General features: G+C 43.4%; 1 protein-coding gene across 7 annotated transcripts in view; it reads left to right on the top strand.

Annotated features, from left to right (window-relative positions):
* The first annotated feature begins 7197 nt into the window (after window positions 1–7197).
* Window positions 7198–16224, top strand: part of IGF2BP2 (insulin like growth factor 2 mRNA binding protein 2) — a 171737-nt gene continuing 162710 nt past the window's right edge. For all 7 annotated transcript variants that reach the window (XM_059163214.1, XM_059163212.1, XM_059163217.1 and 4 more), the window contains exons 1-2: window positions 7198–7476; window positions 9066–9126. In XM_059163214.1, the coding sequence (XP_059019197.1) occupies window positions 7299–7476; window positions 9066–9126 (239 nt within the window). In that variant the 5' untranslated portion in view covers window positions 7198–7298. The remainder of the gene's footprint in view (window positions 7477–9065; window positions 9127–16224) is intronic.

Here is a 16224-nt window from a genome sequence, read left to right on the forward strand (position 1 = left end):
ATTTTTAGTAATGGGTCTTGGGAATCTGTATTTTTAACATTTTTCTGGTGGTTATGATGCTTAATCTGGTTTGAGAATCATTCCCTACCAGATAAAGGAATAAAAAATTTACTACTAAAGAGGTAAAAAAGAACAAACCATTTACCTACCATCCAGCTTTAAAAACAAAACCAAAACCAGTTATAACAGAAAATGTGTGCCTCTCCATCTCCTATTCTGTTTTCCCCTTGCAGAGGTAATCATCCCAAATTTGAAGTTTGTCTTTCCAATGCATGCTTTTATACATTTATACCATATAAATATGTTCATATCAGCAATGGATTTTCCACATTTTCAAACTTTATAAGCAGCTTATAATAAATACTCCTACCTACAATGTAACTTTTCATTCAGCATGATATAGTTTGATCTTTAACATTGATACAAGTAGCCAATCATTGATTTCATTGAGAAGACAGGAAAAAATTGATTCCAGAAGAAATGAATAACATGCATATTCTTTGACCTGATGTATAATATTCAATTTTTGACTATACCACAATTTTAAAAATCTTTTTTTTTTTTTTTAGATTTTATTTATTAGAGAGGGCACATGTGCTTGAGAGGGGGAGGGATGGGGGGAGGGAAACGGTAAGGGGGAGGGAGAGGGAGAGGATCTCAAGCAGACTCCTCTCTGAGCACAAAGCCTGATGCAGGGCTGGATCCCACACCCCTGATATCATGACCTGAGCCAAAACTAAGAGTCAGACACTTAACCCACTAAGTCACACAGGTGCCCCTAAAAATCCATTTTCTTGATGATGGAGCTGGGTTCCAGTTTTTCACTATCCTAGTGTGATAATGAACCTTGGATATGCTTATACACATGCAGAATTTCACTAGAGGAGAAACTGATAGGCCACAGGGTGTGCATGTTTATTCATTTTCTCTGGATTCATCAGTTTTCCCCTCTTTTTTTGAATCATGCATGGTCATCATAAGAATAGAAGAGAAAGCAGGGTCTATGGGCATAGATGCAGATATGAGGGTTTGATAGAATTTGTTGAAGTATTCTTCTCATTGTTTCTATTTTCTCAGTGAAACAGAAAGCAAGGTGATTGAGAGCTCGGGTGGGTGAGGAGCCACTGGAGATTAGAGGATGTGAAGAGAGGTGAGATGATAGGTAAAGGCCATCTAGGAGAATAGGAGACACTGCCAGGGAGTGCGAAGACCCTAGATCGCCAGTTTCACTAGATACTGACAAATTGTTCTTTAGAGGAATTGTACCAGTGTACACTCTTGCTGGCAATGGATATCTGTTTCTGATGCTATACACCTTCACCAATCCCTGTACTCAGAATTTTATAATTTTTGCCAAGTTAATGTTTGTGAATGGCTTTAATTTCTCAATTACTCATGAATTGAGCTTACTGTCCATTTGTTTCATCTTCTGTGAATTAGTCCATTCGTATTCCTTCCGATTTTTCTAACAGCTGTCTTTCTCTAATTTGTAAGTTCTCTTTATAAAGTTTGGATAATATATCAATGTTTACATTATGGCTATACAAATATTTTCACTGTTGAGCCTATGACCACTGCTTCTTTCTTGTATGACCATGTATTTTTCCTAGAGTTAATGATTTCATTTTCCATCACCTAGTTTTCCACATACATATGTTTTTTTCCAAATGCTCCAACATGCCTGGCATCTGATCAGAAATAATTACTATGCATTCATATAGAAGTTCCATTTTTTTTCCCCATAAAGTCTTCTCTTTCTTAGCCATCTATCTTCTTGTTCCAATCTGTGCTGGTTGCTCTTTGGAAACCTGCACTGGTGGCATTTTCTATTCACAATCTCCTGGGTTGGATTCCACGTTCCCAAATCTCCTATTTTCCTCTTCCACGGTTTTGCTGGTCCTTATCCTCCAGCTTCCCCCCAATGGGGACATAGCTGAATCTATGCATCTGAATCTATGCATTTTTCCCCCCAAGTCAACTCTATGCCCAATGTGGTACTCAAACTCAGGACTTCAAGATCAAGAACTGCATGCTCTACTGACTGAGCCAGACAGGGGACCCCTGCTCTTGACTTTTCATGCTGTGCCTTCAATAAACTCTTCAATCTGAAGATCCGTATCTTTGATTCTGCAAAACTTTTTCTTGTTATTTTTTGGTAGGGGACATTATTTTCTCTGTTCTCTTTTTCTCAAACTTAGTTCTGAATCAACATTTGAATTTGAATTTAGGTGTGGAGCAGATGCTTTCTTACGTTTCTGTGCCTTTGCAATTGTTACTTCTTCTGCCTAGCATGCATTTCCTTTCACTCCTTCTCCTATCCTAGCATATCCCTGCTTATCTTTCAAAACCCATTCCTGATATCAGCTCTTCCATGATGATCCTCTCCCTGACCCTAGCTGAATGAGATGGTCTTTCCTCTATGCCTCCAAAGTCTATTATGGCACCTCTAAAGGCATACCATAATGCGTTTATACATCGGTCTCCCCTACTGGTCATAAACTCTTTGAGAGCAGGACAATGTTTATACATTTCTGTATCCTCAGTGCCTAACATTTCCTCCTCCCACCTGTCAAGGACCATGCAAGACAGGTACCATCTCATACATCTTCATTTAATCCATAGAGCAAATCTTAGGTAGTAATTGCTTATGCAACAATTATTACCTGAGCTTCTACTACAGGCAAGGTTTGCTACTTGGCCAAAGAATGAAAAAAACAAAATCTCATTTCTCCTGAAAGTCACCATAGAGAAGCCTTTTTTTTTTCCCTTGTGTAATTTTTGAAAATTGACATTTAATTCACATAACAAAAATTCACCTGTTTAAAATGCACACTTCAGAGGTGCCTGGGTGGCTCAATGGGTTAAGCCGCTGCCTTCCACTCAGGTCCTGATCTCAGGGTCCTGGGATCAAGTCCCGCATCGGGCTCTCTGCTTAGCAGGGAGCCTGCTTCCCTCTCTATCTCTGCCTGGCTCTCTGCCTACTTGTGATCTCTGTCAAATAAATAAGTAAAATTAAAAAAAAAATGCACACTTCAATGGTTTTTAGGCTATTCACAAAATCATGGAAATCACCACTAGAAAAAATACTTTATATCTGTATGAAGCTCTGTGTGTATACTGGGGTCAAGTTAGAGGAGGAGGCAATTTACCAGGGGAAAATTTTCCAGGAAAAGGAGAGTATGTGCAAAGAAGTAGAGCTCTGAGAGCCTAGTATTTGGAAAAATATGAAAAATACAGAGAAGCCGGAGTTTATGTTGAGGTAGGAAGTGAGATTATTTTACAAATGAGGAATCTGAAGTTCAGAGAGGTGAATTAATTCAACTAAGGTCAGACAAATTTTCTCCTGCTAACTCAAGAAAAGGTATCTAAAGGTTTACTCTACGACCACCAAATCATCCCCATTGAGTAAGCTGACACCACAAACACTGATTTGGCTCCAACTACATTTTTTCCCCCAGCCTTCCAGCAAACAGGCCTCATTTTCCCTCCCAAATCCTTGTATTATCTAGCACCACTGGCCATACAGACCACCTTCACTAGTTGAGCAGAAACATTTTCACCATGGTTTTATAAATTCAAACAGTTAAGGCAGCCAAAGTGATGCTATCAGAAGGTGTTCTGTCCCTGGACAAAAATATTTTGGTCATGGAAGTCCAAGGAGCACCAGGTTGGCTTGGTTGGAAAAGCCTCTGACTCTTGATCTTGGAGTTGTTAAGTTTGAGCCCCAGGTTGGGTATAGAGATTACTTAAAAAAGAAGGAAAGAAAGAAAGACAGTCCAAATTGAAGCCCTAACACTTCTTCATAGGCTCTTTGTTTAGCGAGACTATATGTTGCCAGTCATGTTTCAAGCTCTGCATGACCAGGAAGAAATTCTACTTTCCTGGGCCTCAGTTTTCCTATCTGCAAAGTAACCTTAAGAAAACTTGTCCCAGCTACCCTACTGTGGATCCTGCCCAAAGCAATCACTGAGAAACCATGAGGATCTGTACTGCCTTCAATGTTCTTAAGGAAAAGGTTAATATGCCTAATAGAAAAATGTCTCCAAATTTCTTACCTCAGTTAAACATTCATAAAATCTTAGCTTAGTAGGCTTAAGTTCAGTCCATATCTATTTCCATTTCAAACCTCTGGGAGGGGATGAGTTAGGTGAACTCAGGAGAAAGCAGGCAGAAAAGTCTGGATTTCTGGTTTTGCATTTGGAGGCTGTCCCCTTCTGTCTCATGTGAGAGAGCAACTCTGCATTCAAAGGTAAGGAACTGTGGGGGCTACAAATCAGAGGAATGGTGGTAACTGTCCTCCACCACACTATTTAAAGACTTCTGCAGCACCATGGTTTATAGACCCGTGGCAGAATAGAAGACACAACTGCAGCAACGAGCAGTTATTTCTCAGAAAAAAAATTTGAAAGTGACCAGGTAAGACATGGCAAAAGAGTTCACTAGAAGCCACCTTGGCCAAGAATCTTTAGATGCTTGCTGCCCACTAAAGAAGCCATGCTAAAATGTTTGTGGTTTTGCAGTAGGACCAAGGAATTGATATGCCTGAAAATATCACAGAACAAAAAACAGCTTTACTTTTTACTTTCAGAGAAGAATGAGACCAATACCCCTGCCACTCTCATTTCTCTTTCAGAAGGTGCAAATTTGGATTATTGGAAATAAAATGAGCAAACACTGTCCTATAATACAAAGGTGACTATATTAACTAGGGGTATTTGTGTGAACAATCTGAAGATCACTACCTCTGGATCTGCTGAGGTTTATACACACACACTAGTTTTCATTTGTGGTTCTCCAGTACATTTTGGTAGGGAAACATCCATACCTAGTTTGCCTATTAGTTTGGGAAATAATGGCAAAGTCCATTCCCAACTCCAGAAGCAGTGCAATCCAATCGTTTTTTAGAGAGAGGAACTATGTTAATATTTGAGACTACAGTCAGAATTCAAATAACTGCAATATCTAGTTATACATTATTTTTCCTGCGGAAAACTAATTATTTAAGAACTCCCTCTACCAAAGTATTTTGAAGTTTTTTTTTTTAAGATTTTACCCATTTATTTGACACAGAGAGAGAGAGATCACAAGTAGGCAGAGAGGCAGGCAGAGAGCCTGGCGGCTGCGGCGGGGAGGGGGAGCTTGATCCCAGGACCCTGAGATTATGACCTGAGCTGAAGGCAGAGGCTCAACCCACTGAGCCACCCAGGTGCCCCCAAAGAAAGTATTTTAAAGCTCATTAGTTCCTAAGAAGAGCATTATGTGTGTGAGCACTGGGTCTCTACAAACTACTCAGTCCCCCTTCATAGAGACTTCACAACAGCCCTGCAAGGATTGATTGTTTTATTCCAAGCCACACAGCTAGGGAAAGAAAGGAAGGTTTGAGTCCTATGCCTATGGGGCCTTCCACCTGCCAGTGCGTCCCAAACAAGAATCACCTGGGAGCACTTAAGGAAAATAAAAAAATCCAGGCTCTCAGACTCAGTCTGCAAAGGGGCCTGGAAACAAGTATATTTATTTATTTATTTTTAAACAAGCCGCGCTCCCTCCACCCTCTTTGTCAACAGGAACGACAGTACTTCACGACCCAGCCAGGAGATCTGAACCTGTTTCATCTTCACCGAGAGATCCCCAATGTCCTCAAGAACTGTTTGTTATTCCTCAAGTCAAACCATCACCACCGCTAAGGTCCCCCAGAAGTCCAGATCTTGGAATCTTCTGCCCCTTGTTCACCTCTGAATCCTGCCATTTTTTTTTTTTTTTTTTTTTTTTTTCCCCTGCCCTGTGTAATTTCATTTCCTGGCTGGGCTCTAACCACCAGACTTCCAGCCGGGCCCCGGAACTCCCAACAGCCTCCAGCCCTTCTGGCTCCTTCCCTAGCCCCTCGGCTCGGGCTGCTATCATCCCAACCCTGCCTCTTCCGTCGGTCACGTTGTTTCCTCCGCTTGGAAGGACCTCTTTCCTCCCCGGGCCCTTCCCAATGCTCGGGGAACTCCTACACAGCCCGAGCGCCTCCGCTTCCAACTACCCTCGCCTCCCACCAAGCCAGCTCTGGGATCAAACCCGGCCTCGGAGCCCGGCACCGAGCGTCGGTCCTCCCGGCCGCAGCCCCTGCCCCCTCCCCGCTGGCCTCCCCACCCGCCACCTGGCTTCGCAGCGGCCGCTCGGGAAGCCCTCGGCACTTCCCAGAATAGAGAGCAGCTGCCAACGTCAGGCTGCCGCCCGCCGCGGGGTTCCGGGCGCATGGGGGTGCGGGCGGAGGGGACGTGACTCCGTTCTGGCCTTCCGTCTCCCCCCAGCGGGCCGGGAAACTGAGGCCCAAAGCCAGCGGCAACTTCCCCAGGGTGCGCAGTCTGCGAGGGCCCGGCCGGTCCCGGGCCCCAGGCGTCCCGACTCCTGTCCGCGATCCCTCGACCACACGCGCCGCCCGGTCGCCCCGGAGAGCCGGGCGGGGAGCGGGTCTCTGAAAGAGCGCTCCGCCAGGGACCGCGCAGGGCGCCAGACGCGGCCAACTCGCCGCCAAAGTTGCCTCCCAGCCTGCCCTCGCCTCTCACCTCCGAGACACACCTTCCCGCGGGCCCTGGCAGTCGCACTCTCACATCCGGTCCACCTTGCGCACACCCCTCTCGGAGCTCTCCCACGGCCCCTCTCCCTCCCACGTCTGCGGCTCGCGGCCGCTCCCCCGCGCCCCCTCGCGCACTCCCACCCGCGCCCGGGGCGCGCCTTCCCCGCCCCGCCGCACGCCTGGCCTCCGCGCCGCGCCCGCCGGGGCTTCTGGCGCCCGGGAGCCCCAGCCCCGGGCGTCGACCCGCTTCCGCCCGCCCGGCGGGAGGCAGAAGCCCGGGTAGCCGTGCGGGGGGCGAGGGGCTCGGCGGCGCGGGGCGGGGAGGGGGCGCTCGCTCGCTCACTCTCGGCTGCGCACACGCCCGTACAAACTCTCACACAGACACACGCGGGGTGCGCTGCCGCCGCCCGCCGCTGCTCCTCCTCCCGCCACCGCCTTGAGAGGGAGAGAGAGAGAGGGAGGCAGAGAGAGCGCTTTGTCCGCGCGCCGCCGCCCGGCCCGGGACTCTGCCCCGAGGAGGCAGCCGCGCCGAGTCCCCGCCTCCGCCTCTGCCCCCGGGCGGGCCGGGCCGGCCGCGGTGGGGGGAGCCAGGCTGAGGGTGGGGGTGGGTGGCGGGCGGGCGGAGGGCGGGGAGGGGGGGCGGAGGAGGAGGAGGAGGAGAGACGAGGGCAGCGGAGGAGGCGAGGAGCGCCGGGTACCGGGCCGGGGGAGCCGCGGGCTCTCGGGGAAGAGACGGATGATGAACAAGCTTTACATCGGGAACCTGAGCCCCGCCGTCACCGCCGACGAGCTCCGGCAGCTCTTCGGGGACAGGAAGCTGCCCCTGGCGGGACAGGTCCTGCTCAAGTCCGGCTACGCCTTCGTGGACTACCCCGACCAGAACTGGGCCATCCGCGCCATCGAGACCCTCTCGGGTAAGCAGTCGCCGCTACCCCCCTCCCCCCGCCTCGCCCAGCTCAGGCCGGGACGGCGCCCGGAGGGAGGCCGAGCCCTGCGGGCGGCGCCCGGCAGGGGCTCCCGCGCCCGCACCCTCACTTCCACGCACCAGACCCTCAACTCTCGCCGCCGGCCGGATCCCGGGACGGCCCTCTCCCCTCCCCCCACCACTCCGGACTCACCCCCTGCCCTCCCAGCCGCAGCCCGGGGGCGACCCCCGAGCCGCTCCGAGGGTGCCCAGGGCTCGCTCGCTCTCTGGGGGCACCCTTCCTCCCCCTGGCTCCCCGAGCTGCTCTCCAGAGTTTCCCCACCCCCATCCTCAGAGAGCCCCCGTCCCCTCTCTTCCCTGACCTTCCCGTCACCCCCTTTGTCAGGGACCCCCTCCAAATCCTGCATCTCTTTCTCCCTTGACCGGACCTTACCCTTTTCCGTGCCTCGTGCCCGGGACCTCTCGCCCTCTGGCGTTCCCTGAGCCGCACTCTCCTTTCAAGCCCCCCTCCCCACCTCGCCTCGCGGTCCCCCACTTTCGGCACCCCCTCGGCGCCACCCTGATGATCCCCTCCGAGGTTTTGGGGCTTCCCCAACCCCAGCCCCTGCACGACGGCACATCTCTCCAGGTCCTCTCCCGAACCTCAGTCCCCTCTCGCTCGTCTCTCAAGCGCTCCTATTTTTCTCTGAATTTTTTGTCCGATTTTATTGAGAAGAACTCGGGGCTGGGGGCTTTCCGCCGTCCGTCCCCCCGCCTCCCGCTCGGCCAGAAGCACCTTTTTACGAGGTGCCCTGTCTCAACTCGGTGGGGGCCCGGGCTGAGAACCGGGAAAGAGGCGACCGGGGGGCCCGCGAGAGCGCTGGAGCCCAGACGGGAGACGGAGAGCGACACACACACACTCGCGCGCGCGCGCACTCACCAACTCTCCCTCTCGCACACGCACCGCTCGGAGCCGCGCTCGCCCCCGGGCCGGGAGCCTGCGCCCCCCGAATCCCGGCCCGGCGGGAGCCCCTTCCCCACTGGCGAGTGGGGTGGGGGCGGGGCGGCAGCGAGGCCAAGGTGACACCCAGGAGCCGGCCGGGACTGGACTCTCGTAGAAGCGGTCCCCCGGGTGGTGGGGGGGCAGGAGGAGAGGGTCGGTGAGTCTTCTCGGGGCCACCGGGTGGAGAGGGCAGGGAGGGGAGTGCAGCGGAGCCTTCGGGGCGCGGGTTAGCGGTATGGAGAAGTGGGGGCCGGGAGAGGAGCGGGGCCGCGCCAGCCCTGCAGCTTGAGTTTCAAATGAGCTCATCCTTTCAAATTGGCGCCGCTCTTTATTAAATTTGTTTTTCCGGTAGTGCCACCCACAGCTATACCTGAGGTCGGATCCGGGCTCGCGCCCTTCCCACCTCGTCCCAAGACTGGGGGCGCCCACCTTGCTTCCCACTGGGAACCAAGTTTGCCCAGCTGGAGCCGGGTAGGAGACCCCTGGAGGGCGCCCGAAGGCGGAGCCCGAGCGTAGAGTTCTGTGCGTGCCCCTCCTAGACCCCCGCCGGTTTTTATCTAAGGAAGGTTCTGAGTGCTTTAATTTCTGTTTTAAAGGTAAAGTGGAATTGCATGGGAAAATCATGGAAGTTGATTACTCAGTCTCTAAAAAGCTCAGGTAAATATCTTTTACTTAGTTATTTTGTGATACGGCTTACGTAAAAATACAAAAATACGCTCCGTTTTAAAAAATGTGCCTTTATAGTTTAAAAAAGGGTTTTTGTTTGTTTTGTTAGTGGAGATAACACAGTTTAGAAAGTTACACTTTTTACTTTCATTATATAAGGTGTTGACTGTGCTTGGGAATATATGGTGCCTTATTGGGGGTGAGGGGTGGCGAACCCTAGCTGTGTGAAATTCGCTGGGACCGTTAAACTTGTTTATTAAAACTTGCCTCCCACCCCTACCCCCAGCACAGTGGCAACAAATGCTTGTCAAGACTTCCTGTGAGATGTTAAGAGTAAATATTTACTTTGTCAGCTAAATTGCTTAACTAAACTTCGCGATTAATTAGGTTTTTTTTTTTTTTAAAGATAGCTCAACGTTGAATAATAAAATAATTCAGTAAGGGGGTCAATATTTTGCATAGCACTCTAAAGAAGAAGGTTGTTTGGATTGGATGGCAGTTAAAAAGCCAGACTTTTTTAGTCAGTGAGACTATTGACTATTGCTTCTGAGCGTTTTGTTGTTGTTGCTTTTAAGATATGTTTGAGGCTGAACAAGAATTTTTGTGAAATCTGTAGGTTATATTTAAGTGCACTGTTGTTAATAAAAGAGTAAAGAGCTTTGTGGAAGTTGGATTTCTCCACAGTGATTTGCCTACGTGAGAAATATCTATGAGGAGAGAATGAGGGAGAACATCTTTGTTTAAAGTTTATTGTGGACTTTAAATCGGGCCCTTTATTACTCATTCTAGATTCTTTTTCTCCCATGTGTCGTAACTTAGTTTATATCCCATTCACATACATTTCTTCACCATTAGTCATTAAGTAGCTGGATTGAAAACTCTAAGTGAAGTCTTTGATTTACCACCTTTACAATTTGTGATACTCAACAGTGTAACCACTAACTTGATTTTTACCAGGATTGAATAAATTTTAAAACAAACTGACTAATTTTATAAATACTTAGATGTTTTGTTAAAGAGGTTTTAAAAACTGTGGGCGTCTTTTCAGATACTTTTATTTTAACTAAGCAACAGAATATCTTTTGTTTGCAAATGATTCTGTGAGGTGTCACAAAGCTACTGACTTTAGAAAAAGGCAAAAGTTATGATTTGCAGCTTCATGTGTAATATTAAGCTAGTTCTTCTCTCCAGGAACAGATGTAATGTGTAACTGGTTTTTCAGTTAAGTGTTTTAATTTGTAAACTTTTCTATAATTTTTTTTTTGCCTGAGAAATTCAAGTTCAAACTTTCTGATATATTAAGTACTTATTGTAATTTAAATTACTCATCTTACAGTACTTGAAAATTTGATGAATATATTGAGTAAGGCTTGAAAAAAGCACCTATAATATTTGATGGGCTATTATTCTATAAATGCCTGATTCTATGGGCTGTATGTGCTGGGGGTATAGCTGTTTTAAGCTGTTTTATAACCCTTTTTGGGTTATAATTAATAAAAATCACTTGAATTTTAACTTTGTTTACTTGGTGTCTCATTTCATGTTGCAAAGTACATTATTTCATGTTGCAATGTAAGTGAAATACTAAAGCATCTGAAGTTATTAACTTATCCTGAGCCTGCTCACAAATAAACTTCTTCTAAACTTTTTCTTTCAAAATGAAGAGGTTATTTATTATTAGCCAGAGTATCATTTAGGTAGTTTTGCTGTGTTTATGTAAGAGTTCAGAATTAAAAGCATTCCCAATTCTTTAGTATTAATTAAATAAAGAGCGAACTAGGACTTACATAGTCCTATTAGTACATGATTTCTTTGAACATGTGGGCGATGTGAAATACCTAGGAGGTAGATTAAATACGCTGTGTATGATTCACTACACTGAAGACATCTGACATACCAAATGTATGCATAAGCTGCTGCTGTAGAGGGTTGCATCATTTCTGATTGGATGGTTTTACTCTTTTTTCCCCTTTCCTTTATTGGTTTAAAATGCAGGAATTAGTTGCTTGTACTACAGGCTAAGGGAGAGATGGCTCATGACTGGCGTTGTGTACTGAGCTCAGACCCTGGGATGAAGCAGCTGTATGTTCTCATGTACAGGGCACTATCACAGTGCTGGCTTTCAAAAAGCAGGGTACTGTGACATTTGAAACCAAAGCTTTTAGGTTATATGGTGACTATTTTGGTGTTCCTTTGTTGCATTTCCATGAAATCTCACAAGTTAGAAGTCGATTTGTCAGCGTTAAGTCAGTTCTATATGTGGTTTTTGTGTTAGTTGAAGTGAAAATGTGAAGAAAACAATTCATCCTCATTGCTTGCTTCCTTAAAAAAAAAATCATTCAACAATTGAGTGCTCATTTTCCTTATATTGTTCTGATTTCTTTCTGTTTGCAAGAATGAACTTTACTATCTACATTCCAAATAGATTTTTTTTTTTTTTAAAGCAAATGATACTTTGGGAGGAGATGTTTTTATCTTAAGTCATGAAATTATTGGCATGCCATTTGCTTACCAATTGGGTCTTTTGTTAAGTATCCTTCTAGCGTCATTTTACATGTGCTATTAGAGCAGACAGACTAGATAACCCTTATTTTCTCAGGGTCCTCAGAAGCACTAAACTCTTTTTCTTTTTTGCCACATGTGTTTCATTCTTATTAGATGCAAATTATTATAATGCAAACCATAGACAAACCATCTATTTTTCTTACTTGCTAAGTTGGTTTCAAGCTTTGTTGAATATGAATCTTTGGATTGTTTTTCTCTATTCATATTTCTTGGTACTATGTATAAATCAAAGATTGCTTAAAGAGGAAGAACCTGGTAGTGACTTTAAAATTCTGTTAAAAGTTGTGGAAACTTCCTTGAGAGAAATTTCATTTTTGATGTCGAGGAGAGTTTAGTTTAAATACATATACAGATATCTGCATATGGACCTACACACATGCACACACACAAGCACATGTCACATAAATTGTTTTGGACTAAGACATACGTGAACCTGAATGTGCTTTGTAACTAAACTTGAATGATTCTGTGAGAAACAACACTTTGAAAAATGCAATTTTTACCCACTGCTAGGAAGTAACCAAGTGTTGCTAGACATGCTTTCACTGAGATGGTGTGAATACTATGAGGTAGTGTAGGAAAAAGCTATGAATTTGTCTTTCATGAGTTAAAAATCAGTAATTGTGTTCTATCCAATGCAAATGAATTCGGTCTCCTATAGGAATGTTAAAGAAAACAGTATCTCAATTGTATTTTGCTTGTATGTACTACATTGTGTATAGTTGAATTAAATACCAAAAAGAAAAAAAAATCACCCAACCTCAAGCCCTCCCTGCAACAAAAGCTTTTGCTGCATCAATTTTTAATTTTGTAGCAATAGAAAAGACTTTTTAAGGTTAAAATCATATGATAACCTTCTATTTAAAGAACTTGTTGAATTAAAAATTAATCCCTGAATTTAATTATACAGATTACATGTGTGGATATAACATATATTAATATAAAATATATGTCAAAGTGTAAGGTAACTTATGATTTGACTATGAGCTGGACATTTAGTTTCCCATTTTTAAAAAAGCTAATAATTTTTTCATATGTTTCTAGGCAATGCCATAAAGAATTACACATTTTTGTGACCTTTAAGAGATAAGAATTAGAATTGAAATAGAAGCAATAAAGAAAAAAACTAGTTGATAATTTAGGTGATAATGTAGATTAAAAGTTGTAGCTTACAAATATTAAAAGACTGGCCATTTGATGTTTTATATCATTTAGCTAAATTTTAAAAACCATTGAAAGCTGCAAATCAAAATACTTTTTATGTGCTACTTGATTTCCAATTGGTCAAATTCATCTCAGTTTTAAATTTGTATTGTAGCAATTTATAACAGTACTAAATGACTACATCTCCCCAGTAATTCTAAAAGGAGTTTTGGTGATGTTTAATACATTTGTCAAGTAGTGTTTTTTAAAAAAATAATGTTTCCTTGTAATTATGGCTGGATATAAGATGACCAGTAAGGGATGGTCTCAGAGTTTTGTGTTTTGTTCTTTTAACCTGAGATTATATGAGAGAAGATTAGTAGTATTTGTACAATAGCTTTTATACATGGTGATATAATATATTTTCTTTAAGAAGAATTTTTGAAAGGACATTAGATGATTTAGAACTAATCGTGAATCAAAATTTACATCTAACTATTTTGAGTAGGTGATTTGTTTTGTGGAGGTTGCTGCAGTTTTTCAGCTGGGGGCATGTAAATGAGGTTGAAAAGTACAGAAGAGGATAGTAACGGGCACACTTATTAAAAGTCAAAACAATGAAAATCAGATTTCTACAGGAACTTTTTACATATATCTGATACTTTTCAACTTTCTAAATATTTGCTGTCTATTGCTGAATCACTCTTCCAAGTCTTCTAATGAAATTCTCAAAAGTAGATGAGCAATTGGTCAGAGTTGTGAGAGGATATTATTTGAGCTAAGTGTGTCATCTCTGTGATTCAGTGGGGTGTGTGCACATGGATGTCTGTGTGCATGTGTGCTTTGTGGGGGAACAGTATTTTCAGACAGATGGTATCAAGAGGGAAGAGGAGGAAATCTTTAATTGAGCAACATTTGCTCTGGATTTTAGAATCTGACACGGCAAATGAAAATTGCTAGATATTTGAACCTTGTGACAAAGGGACTCAGTGTTTGCTTTGAGTGATGCATAACTCTTGTAGGTGGTTAACCTTTTGGAAGCCAGGGCTCAGGCACCTATAGTGGCTTCTGCCCTAAGTGTGCTGCTGGGAGGACAATGCAATGCACAGTCTACTCTCCCTTTTGTTGGATAGCCCCTCTCACACAGCTCAGTGATTCTGTGAAGGCTCTGATAATGGATAAGCCATTTTATAAATGTTAGAGAATTCAAGATTTGAATATGCATTTTCATTTAGCAATTCTATACTGTGGAAGACAGTATATTATTTTGCACAACAACTCTGACAGAATCAATTTCATTAGAAACATAAATATTGAACTGGTTTCTTCGGAGACTTTTAAAAAAGTTTCAAAATGTATTTTTAAAAATTCCACTTACGTGCCACCAAAGTGTCTTTACATTCTTTTTGGTGTTGAAGAAGAGAGTTGTGTGGCTTGGCTAAGCCAGTTTGTTAAACCAGTTTTCTGAAACTTTTAGTCAAAAGCATAATTTATCAAAAGTTATGATTAACTTCTTAATTTGAAGTATTGGGATGGTTCCGTTTAACAAAACATGCCCAAGTAATTTATTAGTCAAGGCTTATCCTTTTTACACTGAAATTCAAGTCGAGTCAGTTTGGGTAGTCATTCAGAACACTATCATTGAAGAAAACGTAATAGCAAATAAACAACAAGCACCTACCAGTAAAGATAACAGTCTTTCCTCCCATTTGTCATCATTAAAATATTTTTAAAAATCTTTTACTTTATAATTTGACTTCATGCTTACAAACTTGTAATTTTCATTTGGTGGCATGGACTGTATGGGTTCTATTTCGGGCAGCAAAATTGTAGAGTGCTCAGAGCATTATTTTTAAGGTTTTTCTTTTCCTGTCTTGATCATGTACTTTGGTCTTTCCATAAAATAGTGAAGAAAAATTATTTTCTTTTATAGAAAAATTCAGGTTCTGTTGCTTTGGTTTCCAAAGACAAGGGAGGATATGATAATTGTTTCTTTAATTTGGTTTAGAGTTGGAGGGCATATTGAGGTAAAGATTAAGTAGATCGGAGAAAATGGATGCTTTTATATTAATAGCAGGCCATCAGATCTAAAAGCTAACCCATTGCCCATCATTGAATAGATATATGTCTCCTTCCCAAGCCTCTCTTTCTCACTGCGTAATAGGCTTGCATTTTTGAGATATATTTTGTTCATTTATTCTTGGATTTCTTTGTTATTTATCTATTCTGTACTTTATTTTTAAAATGTGACCATTCCTTAGAATTTTCCCATTCTGTGTACTATCAAGAATATTTCATAAAATAGGTGTTTTAATGAGTCCAATAAATGAAAATTAAGAGTTCTGATGCATGTTTTAGACTTTTTGATATTTATCTGTATCATAAGAACTGTTGTACCTAATGACCAGGAAAATATTTTGGGACCATTGCAATGAGAATATTTTCAGCTTTTCTCATTATGATATAATTAAAATGGTGCCAGTGTGTGAGAATTTGCCTCAGGGGTAAGCTTGGATTTTTAATTTTTGTTTTAAATGTGATCAGAAAGGTTGCTTCATGATTCCATGTGTTGTTGTGTAAATAATGCTAGTAGTGGATACATGTATTTTTATGTGCCTGCATTGTATATTCATATAGTACGGTTGATGTCCCAGCCCCTTCAACACATTATTTCATTTATTCCAAATAATAATTATGTGAAGAAGATAGGACAAGTAATTTCGTCCTTTTTTTTTTTTTTTTTTTTTTTTTGATGAGGAAACTTAGTTTCAGAAAGATTTAATAATTTGCCTAAGGCCGCATGGCTATTAAATAGTGAAGCTGTGGGTAGAGCCCAGGTCTTCTGATCCTCAGTCCAGCATGCTGAGACTTTTTCCCCCTCTTTTTTAAGTTAAAGAAGTCAGTCAAAAACATTGGAGGGCTCAAAGGGTGCTTCTCAAGAGTGATGAAAATATTTGAAAATGGATTTGTTTGTGAATGACCCTTTGCAGTCTTATTCTTACATCAATCTGAGTGATCTGTACTTTGTTACGATTTTTTAGAAACAAAAATAATTAGAAACAAATAGAGGCAATTTAAACGTTACCAGCAGCATTACCTCCTCCCAGCACCATGCTCGCCCATAGACAGAAGTGGGGTTGGAGTTTGTTGCTTTTTTCAGTGGTTGCGTTCCTTGTGCTGTGAAATAGAACACTGCCAAGAAAGACGTATCTCTCTCGACATCTTGGGCCACATGCATGAGGCAGTGAGCTATCGCTCTGGTCAAGACTGTAAGCCTTGTGGTAAAGGAAAGTCTAGCTCAAGGAATCACTTGGGTGGGTTCTTCCTGCGTTTTTAACCACCCCATTGCTGGAGGTCAGGACTATGTTTTGGTTTCTTTTC

This window comes from Mustela lutreola, chromosome 2 (genome assembly GCF_030435805.1).
Source record: "Mustela lutreola isolate mMusLut2 chromosome 2, mMusLut2.pri, whole genome shotgun sequence".
Lineage (NCBI taxonomy): Eukaryota > Metazoa > Chordata > Mammalia > Carnivora > Mustelidae > Mustela > Mustela lutreola.